The following is a 15,356-nucleotide window of genomic DNA, read 5'->3' on the forward strand; positions in this document are numbered from 1 at the left end:
TCTAAGCTGTAAGCGTCTGCTCCGTTGATCTCTAATTCTAGTGTATCTAAATAAATGTTGTATACAGGGATATATAAGACATAGATAGGGTAGGCAGGCTTAAATTATAGGTAGGCACAAGCTTTCTTTTTGCAGGACACTTATGTATTCATTAGTCTAACGGTAGGTATTAGGACACTGATTTTGCGCAACCCAGCCACCAGCAATAGGGCGGCAGAGACACTAGCCCCCTACAGTCCACATTGCATAGGTGTACCCCACGTTTGACGTCACCCCCGCGCGCCTTAATTGATTCTGGCTGGTTAGCTGTGAAGCTGCTGCTTTCTGTGCGTGCTAAATCTTGACAAGAAAGGCAGCAAGCACTGGTTTACCTTCCACCTTATGGATGTAGCCCTTCGGAAGCCTCGTGTTGCCCGCCCGGTCAATGGCTCTTCCCCTCGCAGACGGTTATTGGCCTACATGTACCTCGATGTATAGTCTCTAATGCTGCCCCACCTGTTTTCTAGCAGACGCTAACCTTATAATGGCTTAGCTGGAATATCTCTCGACCCCACCATCGTTAAGTCACCAGTACTTCTTCTTGCATGCTATAAGTGCATAACACAGCAACAACTAATTCGTTTTAATCGCTTGCTTGCTTGCTTCCTTCCTTCTACATTTATCTGATTTCTCCTCGCGTTCTCTCTTGCAGTAAGTGACGGATCTATTTTCTCCTTCTCCTTCTTCTTCTCCTTCTTTCACTCCCCCCTAACTTGTACTACTCTTCTAGGCTATTAACGTCGACCAAGACGATCCGTCCTATGCGGAAATCTCACGCAGCTCCGCAATACCCTCTCTACTGCTTGCCCAGCTTGTACCACGAATATACCTTACCTAATCGATATTTACACTCCCGTCGCCGCAATCAATGGCGCCATTGCTGCTTCTGCTATTCAATCTCTTGGAACATATTGCCCTGTCCCTTGTGTGTCTATCTTGACCTGCCCTTGGCAGTCCCCTTTTATCTACCAGGATGTGTGACCTTGCCGCACTGGCCGCCACTTCACGCGAGTGCCATGCATTTGCGAACCCATTGCTGCATACTGCAGCCATCGCCTTCGATCTCGTCGCATCTTAGGTGGTCCATCGCCAAGAAGCTTTTCTCCGTCAATATCCACTTCGCCTTTTTTGTGCCGTTGAAGCCTTTAAAGACCCTTAGCTAAGCGTGTCGGCAGGTGGGTATGGACGACCCCCCCTAGCATCTTCCGTCTCTCCGTCTCTCCGTCTTCTAACTGTCCGTCATACTAACCATTTCCTCCTTTCAGTCAGCCATCCTACGACCGTAAGCCTCTACTCTTATAAGCTGTCACCTCTGGACGTCTCGACCTTTTACACCGCCTGCTCCAACACGTCCCCGAGTCCCTCGTCTCTTTCCTCCTAGGCGTTCGCCTCGCAGTCCGCTGGCCCTGTCTTGACCAGCACCAAGCACACTTGCCGCCACCCCTTGACCCAGAGAGTCCCAGAGAAACCTACTTCGCTGCCCCACTCCACGCGGCTGCACGCGCAGGCCACGATAACTTGGTCGAGTACATTCTCGACCGCTGCGATAGTGTCAACCTCATTATCGACGCAGAGGCCCAGCTTCTTTGCCTGTGTCCATCGCCCTGCATTAATGCTGTGTCGCGCTAAAAACGACGTCGTTAGTCGCAGCAACACAACTAACGCCTTATATCACATCGTGACACTCTACATAAGTTCCGTACTACCCCTCTGCACGTGGCGCTTTCCCACGGCCATCATTCGACAGCAAAGATCCTAATGCTCCGCGGAGCCATTTGGGATCGCCCTTTTGAGTTCTCTCAGGGCGTCACAGGCCTTCACATCATGGCTGCAACTGGCGCTGCAGACCTTGTCGACTGGATTGCAGACTCGCCTAGCTCTGTACTTAGAAGGAATGGACCTCTACATGACTGGCCTGACATTGACGGTTTCTATAGTCTGCATTACGCCTGTCTGTCACTAGGAGTAGCTAATAAAGCTCACAGCAGCCAGCTATTTAGCATAGAATCCTTGCGCCTTATGTCCTCCCTGACTTGTCTTAGTACCATTATTAATACTAAAGACAAGAAAAAGGCTGCACACCGGCTTATGATAGAGACCTGTCGCCTTAGTTCTCTAGTTAACTGCTGGTGGGTAGATCCCAATAGGAGAGAATCAGAATAGGCGTGCTGTATCAAGAACTAGGAAAGAGACATGAAGGATTACAAGTTTACGCCTAAGGAGCCAGCAGCTTTTACTGCTGCTAAGGGTCTACACCTTATGGCCTATGTAATCCACTACTTGTATAATGAGCTGAGAGCAGGAGCTATATTTGCCTAGCTATCTTGACGATGTTAGATAGTCTGTAGTATACACAGTAGAAAGAATCTTATGAGAGGACAATATCTAATACTATGGCATGAGCTTGGTGATATAAGCAATGCAGGATTATGGACAGTAAAGCCTGATAGCCAAGGTGGCGGTAAATGAAGGATTAATCTGTTATATATGTTTAGTTCTTTTCCTGATCCAAGGTATTATAGCCCTTGTTGCCCTTCTTTCCTCTTCCTTCCTTCTATAGGACTCAACAGCCCATGACAATACGCCCGCCCATTTTTCGTCTTATTGTCCGCGACCTTCTTTTCTTCGTCTTGTTGCGTTCTTTTCTCCTAACCACTATAGTAGCCCACTCGTTTCTTCTTTTTACTTCTCCTCCTCTTCTTCTTCTTCCAGTCGTTTCTTGCGCCCGCCCCGACCATCACCATGTCTACCAACAACGACAACCAGCAGCAGCAGTAGTAACAGTAGTAGCAACAGTAGCAGCAACAGCAGCAGTAACAGCAGCAGCAACAGCAGCAACAGCCGCAACAGCCGCAGCGGCGACAGTTCCGGCCTCGTCCCCCCCCTCCCCTCGCCCCGATACGGTTATTCCCTGTTGAGTCGCTTGAACAGTCTACAGCTCCGGCGAGAGAGAGGCCTTGGGAATAGCTTGGATATGGTGTGAATTTAACACGTGGCTGACTTGGTGTGAACAGAACTTTGTCTAAACATTCCCCTACACAGCCACACCTACGAGTAGCTCGGTGCGGCAGTATGTCAACCAGACCGTGGTCCCCGGCCACGGCATCAACCCTGTCTCGGCCTCGCGCGCCTCCGCCACTCTCCTCACCAACCTCAAAGGAGAGGCCCGGTTCCTGGGTCGCGAGCTGCGTGCCGCCGCCGTCATTGACCCCGCCAACCTCTGGCCTAACGGTGACTGGTGCCCGCCTGCCTTCTTGCCCCTGGGCAACCTCCCTGAATCCCTCCTGAGGGAGATGCGGAACTTCTCTGCCCTCGTTGCCGACAGCAGGGGTCCCCAGTGGCTCCCCCGGCTGTGGAACCCAGCTCCTGGCCCCCATCCTGTTGGCGTGCTCTGCGCTGCTATGTAGGGCAACGTTTACCTTACCTGTGAGGTGATTTGGAACGCCTGTATCGACTACAGGCGCCTGCCTCCTGCCCCTCCTGCCCCTCCCCTCCCCCCTGCTCCTGCCCTAGTTGCGCCGATCCCAGCCTGGGTCTGCGCCTAGTTTGACGCCACCCTCCGCCAGTGGCGCCAGGTGCTGGAGACTATTGAGCAGTAGGAAGAGCGCCAAGAAGAAGAAGGAGGAGAAGGACCCTAAGGAGAAGAAGGCCAAGAAGGAGAAGGACTGTAAGGACAAGAAGAAGAATAAGAAGACGAAGAGGGAGATTAAGGTTGACAAAGATTAGACTAGGATGAGGAGGGCTCTGGCGCTAACTGGGACAACGAGCTCCTGAGCACTCCTGCCTGTTGTACCACAGGCCACCCAGAGACACTGATTCTGTCTGGGGGCCTTAACTTGAACTACCTGCGCTGTTTTTTGGGCCGTGTTTCCTTTCTTGGCTCTCTTTGGAGGCGTTAGGACCCCTTTGGTGGCGACGACGACGACGACGACGACGACGACGACGACGGCGGCTATGATCGCCTGCCCAGCCACGACGAAATCGACGAGCTGGACATGGACAACGAGGTCGACGACCCAGTCCCGCCTGCGCCTTGCCCTGCCCCTGCCACCTGTTGCTCCTGGCCTTACTAGTCTGTCGACGAGGCCATTGCTGCTGTCTCCAACGGTGCCAGCTCCTCTGCCTCTGCGCGTCTGCGCCGCGCTGCTGACTTCTTTACCCTAGCGCAGAGAAGCGCCATTGCCTAGGAGTTGCGCTAGGCCACTGAGGCCATTATGAACAGGTTTGCTGCCGCCAACGCCTAAGAGAGTGATAACGATCCTTTTTGTAGTTAGAGCTTAAGCTTGGGTGGGGGGATGGCGAGTGGCGGTTGGGGTGGCCGAGGAGGCTGAGGAGGCTGTGGTGGTTGTGGACGTCGCGGACGTTATGGCTAAACTGTGATTTCGCTTACCTTTGTGTGTTTTTTTGTGTTATCATCTTCTTCCCCCTTTGGAGATGAGAGTTGCTCCGCGTTGTTGCCGTCTGCCTGCGTAAAAAGAGCAGGATTAAGGCCCCCTATTATCTTCTCACCTGAGACTAGACATTTCTATGTGATTCTCTTTATCCTATAGTATACTTAATATGGCGCCTAGCTGGCCTATACTAGTGACTCGTCTTTTAAACACTATATCTCTAGATACACTATACATAAGGTTATAATAATAACTTACTACTCCTCTTTAGTAGTATTATAATTAATAGTTTAAGGACAAGTCTATATATAAAACAATATAGGACTTAGTAGCTACTTTCTCTAGTCCTTGTTTTTACGCTTCTATAAAAGCAAACGTAGCCTTAGCTATAGATTATGTCTCTTTTACTCTTTTAGTAATTTAAGTATACTATAGTAATAGCTGCAAGTCATTACTTATATTACCTTTTAACTACCCCTTACAAGAGTATTATACATCTTTAATTAAAGTCATTTGTTAAGAACCTAACTTTTCTAACTTAGCTTATTCTACTACAAGGGTTAAGGGGATACGCACATATAAATAGAGATACTATATAGCACTATATCCTATTAGTTAGTCTAGACTCTATAAAGATCCTTTACTAGGCTTTACTTCTATTAACAGTAGTCTATAACTTAACTTTAGTTAGACTTAGCTCTATTTAATACACTTTAATCTTAGATCCCTAACTCTAAACAGCTACTTAATCTACTTACTTAGCAGTAACTATAAGGGTTACTAATTAAAGTAAAGCTAGTCTGCTAAGGTATTTAAACGCTATTATATATCTATCTGTGCATAGTATTAATTACTTACGTCTAAAGAGGATAGGTCAGACAGACATTGGAAGTCACTAGGTTAGCAGCCAGGCTTAATGCCCAGGTTCTCATCACCATGACACTTTATCAGGCTCAAGAGCAGCATACATCACCATCCACTTCCTGGGACATGGGGGTCATGGGCGCCAATTCCTCCAATCACACACGCATTTTGTCTTGTTATCAATGTTTACTTGTTTACTTATTTACTTCAACGTCAGCCCAGCTATAGCGCCCCGCTGCCTCACCTCCCATAGGTACTTGTTCATAGAAAAGTGGACATTGAATCTGGTCAGAGGATACGGTGGTTGGTTGGGTTACATAGTCTTTCTGTGTGTTTCTGTGCTTCCTTGCTCTTGCCCTTATTTCTCCCAGTGGTGCCTAATTTCCTCTTCTCTCATCCTAATAGTACTATGGTGCGTTATCAACTTCTGTCGGACAGCCAGAAATGATATAATAAACTACTCTAGTCTCTTCCCAAGAACCTGCGGTTGCGCTTGTCATACTCACGCCACTTCTCGCCTGACATCCTCCTGGGGCCCAGAGTTGCCTGACCAGTCGGAGTAAAAGAAAAGGTCTGCCGCCCGCCCCTATGTGATGTCGCCTCCTCCATTGCCCCGTGCCCCGCGCACCGCGAACAAGACCCATCCAGAGTACCTTGCGCATCGCGTGTGGGTGCCCCTTATGCTTCCACCTGGAATTGTAAGTCTGCTACTCTGATTGTTCTTTCTATACCATGCCCATCTACCTAGCAGCTAGATTCACCCCAGGTGCTTGATTACGTAGTGACACCCGCCTCACAGGACGAGCCGGCCGAACGTGCCCGCCTGCAAGACATACACAACACCTTTCTAGAAGCATTCGAGAATGGCATGCTCAAGCTGCCTGGATCTATTTCGTCGTCATCTGTCAACAATCTGTACGTCGTCCGTGAGACTCCCATCATTGCCCAGAGAGGACGAGGATAGGCAGTGTGCTGACCTGGGCGGAGGACCACCCGGCCCACAGAGACTCCGAGGCAGCCAATGACTTGTTTAGTTTGCAGTCCTGTGTTCGCCGACATCAAGAGTGATTATAGTTATTCTTCTTTTACCCCTGACCTTTCCCTCTACCCCTCCATTACTCATGGGCTATTAATAACTCCACTCTATCCCTACCTTGTCTGTCGTTGCACATTTTAGCTGAGATATTGACGTCTAGAAGACGCACGCCCATCGACTTTGTTACAGCAAACCAATCCAAGGCCTCAGCTGATGGCACAGCTGCCACGGTCCATCTCCTGACGATGCAGAGCAATATGGCCGACCTGACATGGCTGTACCGAGAGGCCTATCTGACCCTCCAGCCAGGGGGCTGGTTGATGCAGCTCCAGGCCCAAGCTTACGTAATGCAAACGCCGGCATCATCGGCTCCGGCGTCGCACACGCAGCCGTCAACAGATCCAGATCCGGTCAAAGCTGCACTGCAGAACCAAGGGTTCACCAACCTCAGCCTGGGTGTCTCACGCCAAGTATCTATCCCCGGTAGCGTCAGTGCCAAAGTCCCAAAAACCGCCGGATTCTACGAGATGTAAGCAGCCTCCTCTCTCCGCACCGGGAAACCGGCCGCACCACCTTTCTCCTTTGTAAGAACACATTTGAGCCAGATTTCTGATCAGCACAGGCGTATCTGGACGGCCCAGAAGCCTCGGATATACGGAAACCAACAGGGGGGGACTGCCTAGCTCCGTCGCTCACCTGGCAGCGACGATGGCCGAAATGGAAATCGATAGCGGGGTCTTCCATGAACTTCTCACGCGCCTCGCGGGCGCCTGGAAGAATGACCGACTTGCAATCCAGGGATTTCAGGCACCATCTTCAACGGCGACTCATCCATCCTCGTCAAGATAGGAAAGTTGGGGGAGGCGACCCATGTGCAGCGGGGCGTAATCAGGATGAGGCTGGAAATAGATGGACAGACAGATAGACAGGTGAACAACAGGAAATACAGTCAATGTTTAACCCCAGCGTCATGGATGAACCAGGAAGCTATGCACCCTCCCTAGACCCAGTCCTTATGTTGACCAGTCTCCTCAAGACCTAGGACTGGTAAATGTATTTCTAACACCTTACTCTATGGATATCATCGCGCTGAAGACCCTGGCTCTCCTCTAATAAATACACTCTGAACTATTGACGCATTGGTTCGGGGCCGCATGCTAGTCTGGTATGTTATTGTTGCACGAAGTTTATGTTATTAACTAGACCACCCTTTCTCCACTCGTACTATACTGCTGTCTTTTAGTCAAACCTGAACTTCCTTAAGAAAAGTAATCCAGGAGATACACAGCGCTGTCAAGAAGATTACAACGTCTCACCATCTCAGCAACGCCATATACCTCACATGTCAGAACCTGGACTACTGCGTGGATCATGCTAACTAGACCTTGTTAGTATACGCCAAGGCCACTCGCCGCAAAGTCGTCTTAGCCTACAGAGACCTAAAGAGCTGGCTTCTAAGGCTAAAATATATATATCCTGCTATATATGTACCTTGCTTACTACATTTAGGCGCAAGCGGGTCAGCATGTAACTACACTACGTTAGCCTATAATATAATCTTTCCCCTTTCTTCCTAGCCAGGCTCTTTAATAACACTAACTATTAGTATTATAGGCTAGTTAACTAGAGGTAGTAAATAGCATATATTACTATTAATATAAAAGAGGTATAATAGTTAATAAAGAAGAAGTTTAAAGTTAGTAGTTACTATAGATATTTATAGAGGTGTAAGTAAGTAAGCTACTAAAGTTAGTTATATAACCTTAGATTAGCTTTACCCTTTACTAGTAATAAATATTTTAACACTAGTAACTTTCTTATATAAAAAGAAATAGCTAAATAACTTAAATATTACCTAGTAACTAAAAAGCCTAGAAATATAATAAAAATTAAAGGCTTAAAAGTATTATAATACTTTTAGTTTATATAACTTATTATATAGTATATAAAACTTATTTTTTTATTTTAATCTTTATAGTTTTATTACTAACTAGCTATTTTAATACCTTATTTAGTAATAACTTTATAAATCTATTAGTAAAATTATTATTACCTTAAATCTATTAGACTTTATAGACTTTATATTACTTATATAACTACTATAAGGCTATAATATTTATTATAAGCCTTTTTTTATTTATTATACTTAACTTAATAAGGTACTTATAAAGTAAGTATAAGTTAATATAAAAGATAATTAGTATATAAAGAATCTTAAGGTAGTTAGTTATTATTACTAAGATTATACTAATTATATAGGTAATATTAGTGTTAGTAACTATACTATAGATCCTTAAGGCTAATATACTTTAGGTTACTTATTTATACTTTATTAAGCTAAAGTAAATAATGTTACTAGTTACTATAAAGCTATTACTATTATTATTACTTATAATAGCTTTATTTACTAGAATAATAATAAACTTTAGTTATAAAGTTAAATCTTTATTATTTATAAATAACTTATTAATAAAGATAAAAAGTTTTATAATATTAAGGTTAAGTAAGTAAAATAATAGTCCTTATTTAAGGTTATTTATTTACTAGATAATATACTAGTTAAGTACCTAAATCTTCTTTATACTAAGTAATTAGTATTATACTATAATAAAGTAGTTAAAGTAAGCTTTAGGTTAATAGACTAATATAATATATATACTATAGACTTATTATATAATATATTACTTTATTACTTATAAGGACTTTTTATTAATAGGCTAAAGTTTTTTACTTTAGCCTTTTTAGTAAAATAGTAGCTTACTATTAGTAGTTAATAAGACTATACTACTATTAAATATAAAGAGGTTATTACTAGTAAAGATCTACTTCTCTTTAGCTATAAATATAGCCTTAGTAAGCTTATTAGCCTTATAAGTAAAAAAAGTTCTATTTAAAAAGGTAATAGTATTATTAATCTATATATTAATAACCTTAAAGTCTAGGCTTTTTAGTAATATAATTAGTAAGTATAAGTTATATATTAAAGTAACTATCTAGAGTATTTCTTTATAGTAGTAACTATATATTACTTACTAGTAAGTGCCTACCTCTATAATACTATATAGAGGCTTTACTACTTATATAATAGTCCTCTTTAGGTAAAGGTACTAAATCTATATAGGAAGATAAATAAAGATAATATAGTTTAATAAAGTAATTAACTAGGTATACACCTAGGTAATATTATATAACTAAAGTAAAAAACTATTATTATATAATAATAATAAGGTAATAGTAAAAATAAAGTACTAGTTAGCCTATTAAATAGTAAGTAATTATATAAGAATAGCCTCTTTACTATTATCTATATACCCTTAGATTATAAAGTATAATTTTTATAAGGCTTTTTATTTTTATTTTTAACTTTATTAACTATTTATAATTTAAATATATATATATTACTATACTTACCTTTATTATAGTAAATAAATTAAAAAACGCTATAAGTAATAAGCCTTTAAATTTTAGCTATATTAGACTACTTAAAAGGTTTTCTTATAGTTATAATAATACCTTTTTTATATAGGTTAATTACTAATAGCTAGTTAGCCTTCTCTTTACTTATAATATATATAGTAGCTATTACTATAGGGAAGTAGTTATATAAAGCCCTATTTTATTAGTAAAGTTAGTATACTTTTATAAGTAGCTAACTTTTTATTTAGGCTATTATTATTATAGGCTAAAGTTAACTATAATAGTATTATATACTTCTTTTATAGGCATAGGTTAGGTTTCTTTACTACTATTATTATTTACTTTTATAGGTAAGTAATTTCTAGCCTTTTTAAAATATAACTTAATAATAGTTAACTAAAAAGTCTTTAGGCTATAAAGTAAATTAATAGTAGAGTTAGTACTAATATTAGTAATAAAGTAAAAAGGTCCTTATTAACCTCTCTTTTTATACTATATATAGACCTTAGATTAAAAAAAAAGTACTATAGTTATAAAGGTATCTAGGCTATTATATGTTACTATTACTTTATTAACTTACTTTCTTATATAGATTTAGTGTATAGCCTTTATTATCTTCTTTACTACTTTAGCCTTTTTAGTTAAAGTAGGTAAAAGTAATAATAAGTTCAAGACTTATAGGTAAACACTAAAGACTAATAGTATAAGTATAAGGCTATTTAGACTAGTAGTATTATTAACTACTTTAATAGCTAGCTAAAAGGTTATCTTTAGCTTAGTCCTTTTACTATATAAAATATTATAATATATATATATAGTAAGTAAGCTAATATAGTAAGTAAGCTACTTTTTTTACCTTTTTATTATTTTAATAAGTTAATTTAACTAGATTATATAAAATTAATTAAAAATATATATTACCTTATCCTTTATTATTATCCTAAACTACCTTATAGGTTTATATATTATATCTAGTCTTTCTATAGTTACTATATTATTATATAAGTAGTTTACTACTCTCTATATAACCCCCTTTTAGGATATTTCCTTATCTCTAGCTTTAACTACTTCTTTTTTTCCTTATAGTGCCTTTACTTTAGCTATATTAAGTAAGCCTCTAAGATATAGTTAGGTCTCTTTAGCTCTCTAGTGCTTACTAAGTACTTTTATCCTTATATAAAGTTAATAGTTTTTTACCTTAATAATAATAAGTTAATATACTAACTTACTAATACTTTTTAACTAGAAGTTAATTACCTTATATATTAGTGTTAGTAAACTTCCTTAATAGTCCTTAATCCTTTTTTTTAATAAAGTAAAGCTTTATATGCCTTTAATTACTATTATTAGTGTCTTTAGGTCCTATAAGCCTAAGTTAGTTAGATATAAGTTAACTAGTGTTAGTATCTTTAGCTTAAAATTTAGGTAAAAAATATTAACTTTAGGATTAAAAAGTATAAGACTAGCCTATTAAAAACCTACTTATATATTTATTTTACTTGTTAAAGTAAAGAGTACTACTTTAAAGGTAAAAAAGAAGTTATTTTTAGTAATATATATAATTTATATTTATATTAGTTTCTTAATTTCTTTACTATATAAGTACTTTAAAAAGCTAAAATAGTTAATATTAAGAGGCTAAAGCTTATATAATAAGTAAAAAAGTATATATAAAAAATAATTCTTTCTTCTTTATAGTAGTTATTAAATTTAGTTAATTTATAGCTATTATAGTTATCTAGGATTAAAAGGTAATAAGTACCCTTTATATAAGACTTTATATACTAATTAAAGTACTTTAGTTAATCTAGGCTAATCTTATTTATAGTTTATTTATTTTTACTTAGGTAGATACACTATATAGCTAGAAATTTACTATTAAAGTATTATAATAAAAAGTAATATTTACCTTTTATAATAATATATAAAGGTATTACTTAGCTATCTATATATATACCTTAAATAATAAAAACCTATTTATAATTACTAAGTTACTTTATATATAGCCTTCTATATTAGTTAGAAGTTATAATAACCTTTATATATAATAGTATTCTTATTAAGAACCTAGTCTTATTAAAATTATAGATATTATAATCTTATATCTTATACTTTATAATTATATTTTATATAAGTATAAACTAGCCTTATATAATTATAGAATCCTTAGCTAAGGCCCTCTAATAGTTAATTTAATATTAAAATTATATTTTTAATTAAGGTTATTACTATATAAAGTTCTTTACTTATTAAGGTCTAATATATATCTTATTATATATATTAAAAAGTTAATTAGCTATTTCTTATATATCTTCTTATTACAAAGGAAACTCTTAATTAATTAGGTTAATAACCCTTTTAAGAATTACCTCCTCTTCTAAAATAGTTATCTTTATTAAATTAATATGTCTTTTAGGTTATATAATATATCTAGTGCGTTAGTGTTAAAGTGTTATTTAAGGGACCTTATAAGTAGAGGCTACTTTTTATATAGACATTTTTAGGTCTTTTTTAATAGCTTAGAGGGCAAAGATAATATAGCTTTTAATTAAGGAAGAATCTATATTTATATATAGAGGAATATTAGTATAAAGTTAAAAAAGGTAGAAAGTAAGAAGAGTAGCTTACTTACTATATTAGCTTATTTACTATATATATATATTATATTTATTATAAAGTAGATAGTACTATTTAACCTTACTAATACTATTATAGGCTTTAACTGGTATCTTTTTAATATTAATATAAAGTAATTTAGTAGACTACTTAAATTTACTAGTATAAAAGCTTAGGCTAATATTAGTAATAATTTAGTCTAGTAGTCTAAGGTATATATTAATCTAGTATATTTATAAGGCCTCTTAAGTATACTCTATAGTAATATTAGTAAAAAAATAAGCTATCTAAAAAAAGGTTATAGTATTAATCATATATAAAGCTAGGTAGTTATTATTAAAGTAAATAATATTTATAATAAATTTATAGTTAAAGTTATAGTTATTATCTTATAAAGTAAACTTAAAGTAACCTAGTGTCTTTAAATTTATCTAGTAATAGTAATAAATCTTAGTTATTTACTCTAGGGCTATAATCTTAACGTTATTACTTAACTACTAAAGTATATAGTAAAGGTATTAAATAAATAAATAGCTAAAGTAATAATAAATCCTTTATAGCTTAATATTTATAAGGTATTACTAAATAATACTATACTTAAGCTAATTTAATAGTATCTATAAGTAGCCTTATTTTTATATAATAAGTACTATATTATTACCTTAGATTAACTTATTAGTAAGATTATTAAATTTAATACTATAAAGATCTATATTTTTAAAGTAAAGTAAAAAAGAAGTATTTATAGGTATTATATAAAAGGTTAAGGTATTTACTAGTATTAATACTTTAATAGTGCTCTTTAAAGTAAAATAATTACTACTACTAAAGTAGATTTTTACTTAGCTAGCTTATAAGGTATCTATAGGTAACTTACTACTTATTTAGTAGTAAAGGGTATAGTATTACTTATACTTAGCTATTAAGTATTTTATTACACTAAAGTTAAGTATAATACTATAAAAGTTTATTACTAAATATTACTTATTAAAGATAAAGATCTTTATACTAGTAACCTTATTATTACTATTACTATATATATTATCTTTTATAAAGAAGTAACTAGTTAACTAGTTATATAATAATAAAAATATAGTAGGCTTATTTATTATAGTAGTACTAAATAATAAAGTAAATATAAAAAACATTAATCTTATATTATTATCTTTATTACTTTTTATATAAGTATTTTTTTTTATTAAAAGTAAAAGGTTTATACTTTTTAAAGTTAGTTATAAAGTAGTTAAATATCTTTAGTAAAAAGTTAATAAAGTACTACTCTTTATACCTATAGTATACTTATTACCTTTTATCTTTAAAGTACTTTATTAACTAATAGTTAGGCTTACTATATATATAGTACTTCTTTTAAGGTAATAATAAAGGTAAAGAAAGTACTTACTAGTAAAAGTTATACTACTAGCTATAACTGCTATAGCTATATTAATTAAACTACTAGTAACTTCTTTAACTATTATATATATAGTTAGTCTAGTATTATTTCTTTACTTTATTAGTTATATATTAATAAGTAAGTTACTTAAATTATATTATATTATTAATTACTAACTATAGTTAACTATATATACTAGTAAAAGTAGCTACTAGGTTAAAGAAAATAAAAAAGTATTTCTATTATACTATAGAATACTTATTCTATAGAGGATTTACTATATAGTGTACAGGATATTAACTAGCTACTAGCTAGCTAATGCCCTAGAAATATTAGGAACATTAGTAGAGGAATTCTCTAGGAATTCTCTAGGAATTCTCTAGGGATTCTCTAGGAATTCTTTAGGAATTCTCTAAGAATTCTCTAGGAATTCTCTAAGAATTCTCTAGGAATTCTCTAAGAATTCTCTAGGAATTCTCTAAGAATTCTCTAGGAATTCTCTAAGAATTCTCTAGGAATTCTCTAAGAATTCTCTAGGAATTCTCTAAGAATTCTCTAGGAATTCTTAGAGAATTATTTAGCTATTTATACCTAAAAATTACTACTATTTATAAATAAATCTTTTACTTATTTAAAAAAAGAAAAAGTATTAAATTTATAATTAATATACTTATACTAAAGTATAATAAATAGTAATATAACCTTTATTACTGTCTAAGAAAGCTATTTTTACTAATAACTCTCTAGGATAAATAAAAAAAAAGTAAATTAAAAGTATAACCTTAGCCTTTCTTTAGCACTAGAAGACAATAGTAAGACAGGACTTTATCTAATCCTTATAGTAATTCTAGTAAATAAGATAAAATAAGATTAATATCTAGTTTTTTTCTTTATTACCTTAGTCTTATTATATAAAACTATATAAGTCTAAAGTATCTTTTATTACTATAAATAGAATTATTTATATTTACTTTTTAATTATTACTAAAGTAAGCTTAGTTCCTTTTATTAAATTTATTTTAAGTTACTTAGCTTACTACTATATATTTATAATACCTTAAATCTCTAGATAAATTACTTACTTTAGTAAAATAAGTACTTTTATTAATAACTTATTAATATCTATAGAGTAAGTATATATTCCTAGTAAATTTATAAAATTATTTTATTACTTAGCCTAAGAATCTAAAGTAATATAAAGAAGCTATTAATTCTTAATTAAAGAAAAATAAATCCTTTATAAAATCTATTTAACTAGATATTTATAATAAAATAAAGTAATTATAGTAAATAGACTAAGAAAAATTAGAGGTAATTTAATATACTTCTCTTTTAATCTTAGGAGAAAAAGAGAGATTATAATTTACTTTAGAAAGTAAAAGCTATAAAGACCTTAAAGGATTATAATTCTATAATATAAATAAAATACTAAAAATTTTAAAGATAAATCTTTATAACTTAGAACTATTATCTAGAAATCTTTATAGAATTAACTACTAAAAAAAAGAATAAAAAAGTTAAAAATAATCTAAAAGCCTTTCTATATACTACTAAAGGTAAATTATAGGCCTAAAACTAAAAAATATAGAATTCTACTATA

At 35.2% G+C, this 15,356-nt stretch overlaps 3 protein-coding genes across 3 annotated transcripts; all 3 read left to right on the forward strand.

The window, feature by feature from the left end:
- Nucleotides 1-1,425: 1,425 nt before the first annotated feature.
- On the forward strand, nucleotides 1,426-2,202 carry LY79DRAFT_531554 (uncharacterized protein; the record flags this gene model as incomplete). Its single annotated transcript, XM_060556259.1, has 2 exons — nucleotides 1,426-1,656; nucleotides 1,735-2,202. Coding segments are annotated over 2 exons (699 nt in total), but the record flags the coding sequence as incomplete, so codon positions are not given.
- A 207-nt stretch (nucleotides 2,203-2,409) lies between these two features.
- On the forward strand, nucleotides 2,410-3,446 carry LY79DRAFT_585569 (uncharacterized protein; the record flags this gene model as incomplete). The annotated part of the gene is made up of 2 exons (XM_060560508.1): nucleotides 2,410-2,500; nucleotides 3,082-3,446. The coding sequence occupies 2 exons, from the start codon at nucleotides 2,410-2,412 to the stop codon at nucleotides 3,444-3,446; spliced, it is 456 nt and encodes a 151-aa protein (XP_060406632.1).
- A 2,681-nt stretch (nucleotides 3,447-6,127) lies between these two features.
- On the forward strand, nucleotides 6,128-7,294 carry LY79DRAFT_574286 (uncharacterized protein). The gene is made up of 4 exons (XM_060559572.1): nucleotides 6,128-6,209; nucleotides 6,299-6,358; nucleotides 6,491-6,859; nucleotides 6,953-7,294. Exons 1-4 carry the CDS (start codon nucleotides 6,163-6,165, stop codon nucleotides 7,011-7,013), a joined length of 537 nt encoding a protein of 178 aa, XP_060406633.1. The 5' UTR covers nucleotides 6,128-6,162; the 3' UTR covers nucleotides 7,014-7,294.
- The last annotated feature ends 8,062 nt before the right edge of the window (nucleotides 7,295-15,356 follow it).

This window comes from Colletotrichum navitas, assembly GCF_030913465.1.
Source record: "Colletotrichum navitas strain CBS 125086 chromosome Unknown LY79scaffold_349, whole genome shotgun sequence".
NCBI classification, from domain to species: Eukaryota; Fungi; Ascomycota; class Sordariomycetes; order Glomerellales; family Glomerellaceae; genus Colletotrichum; species Colletotrichum navitas.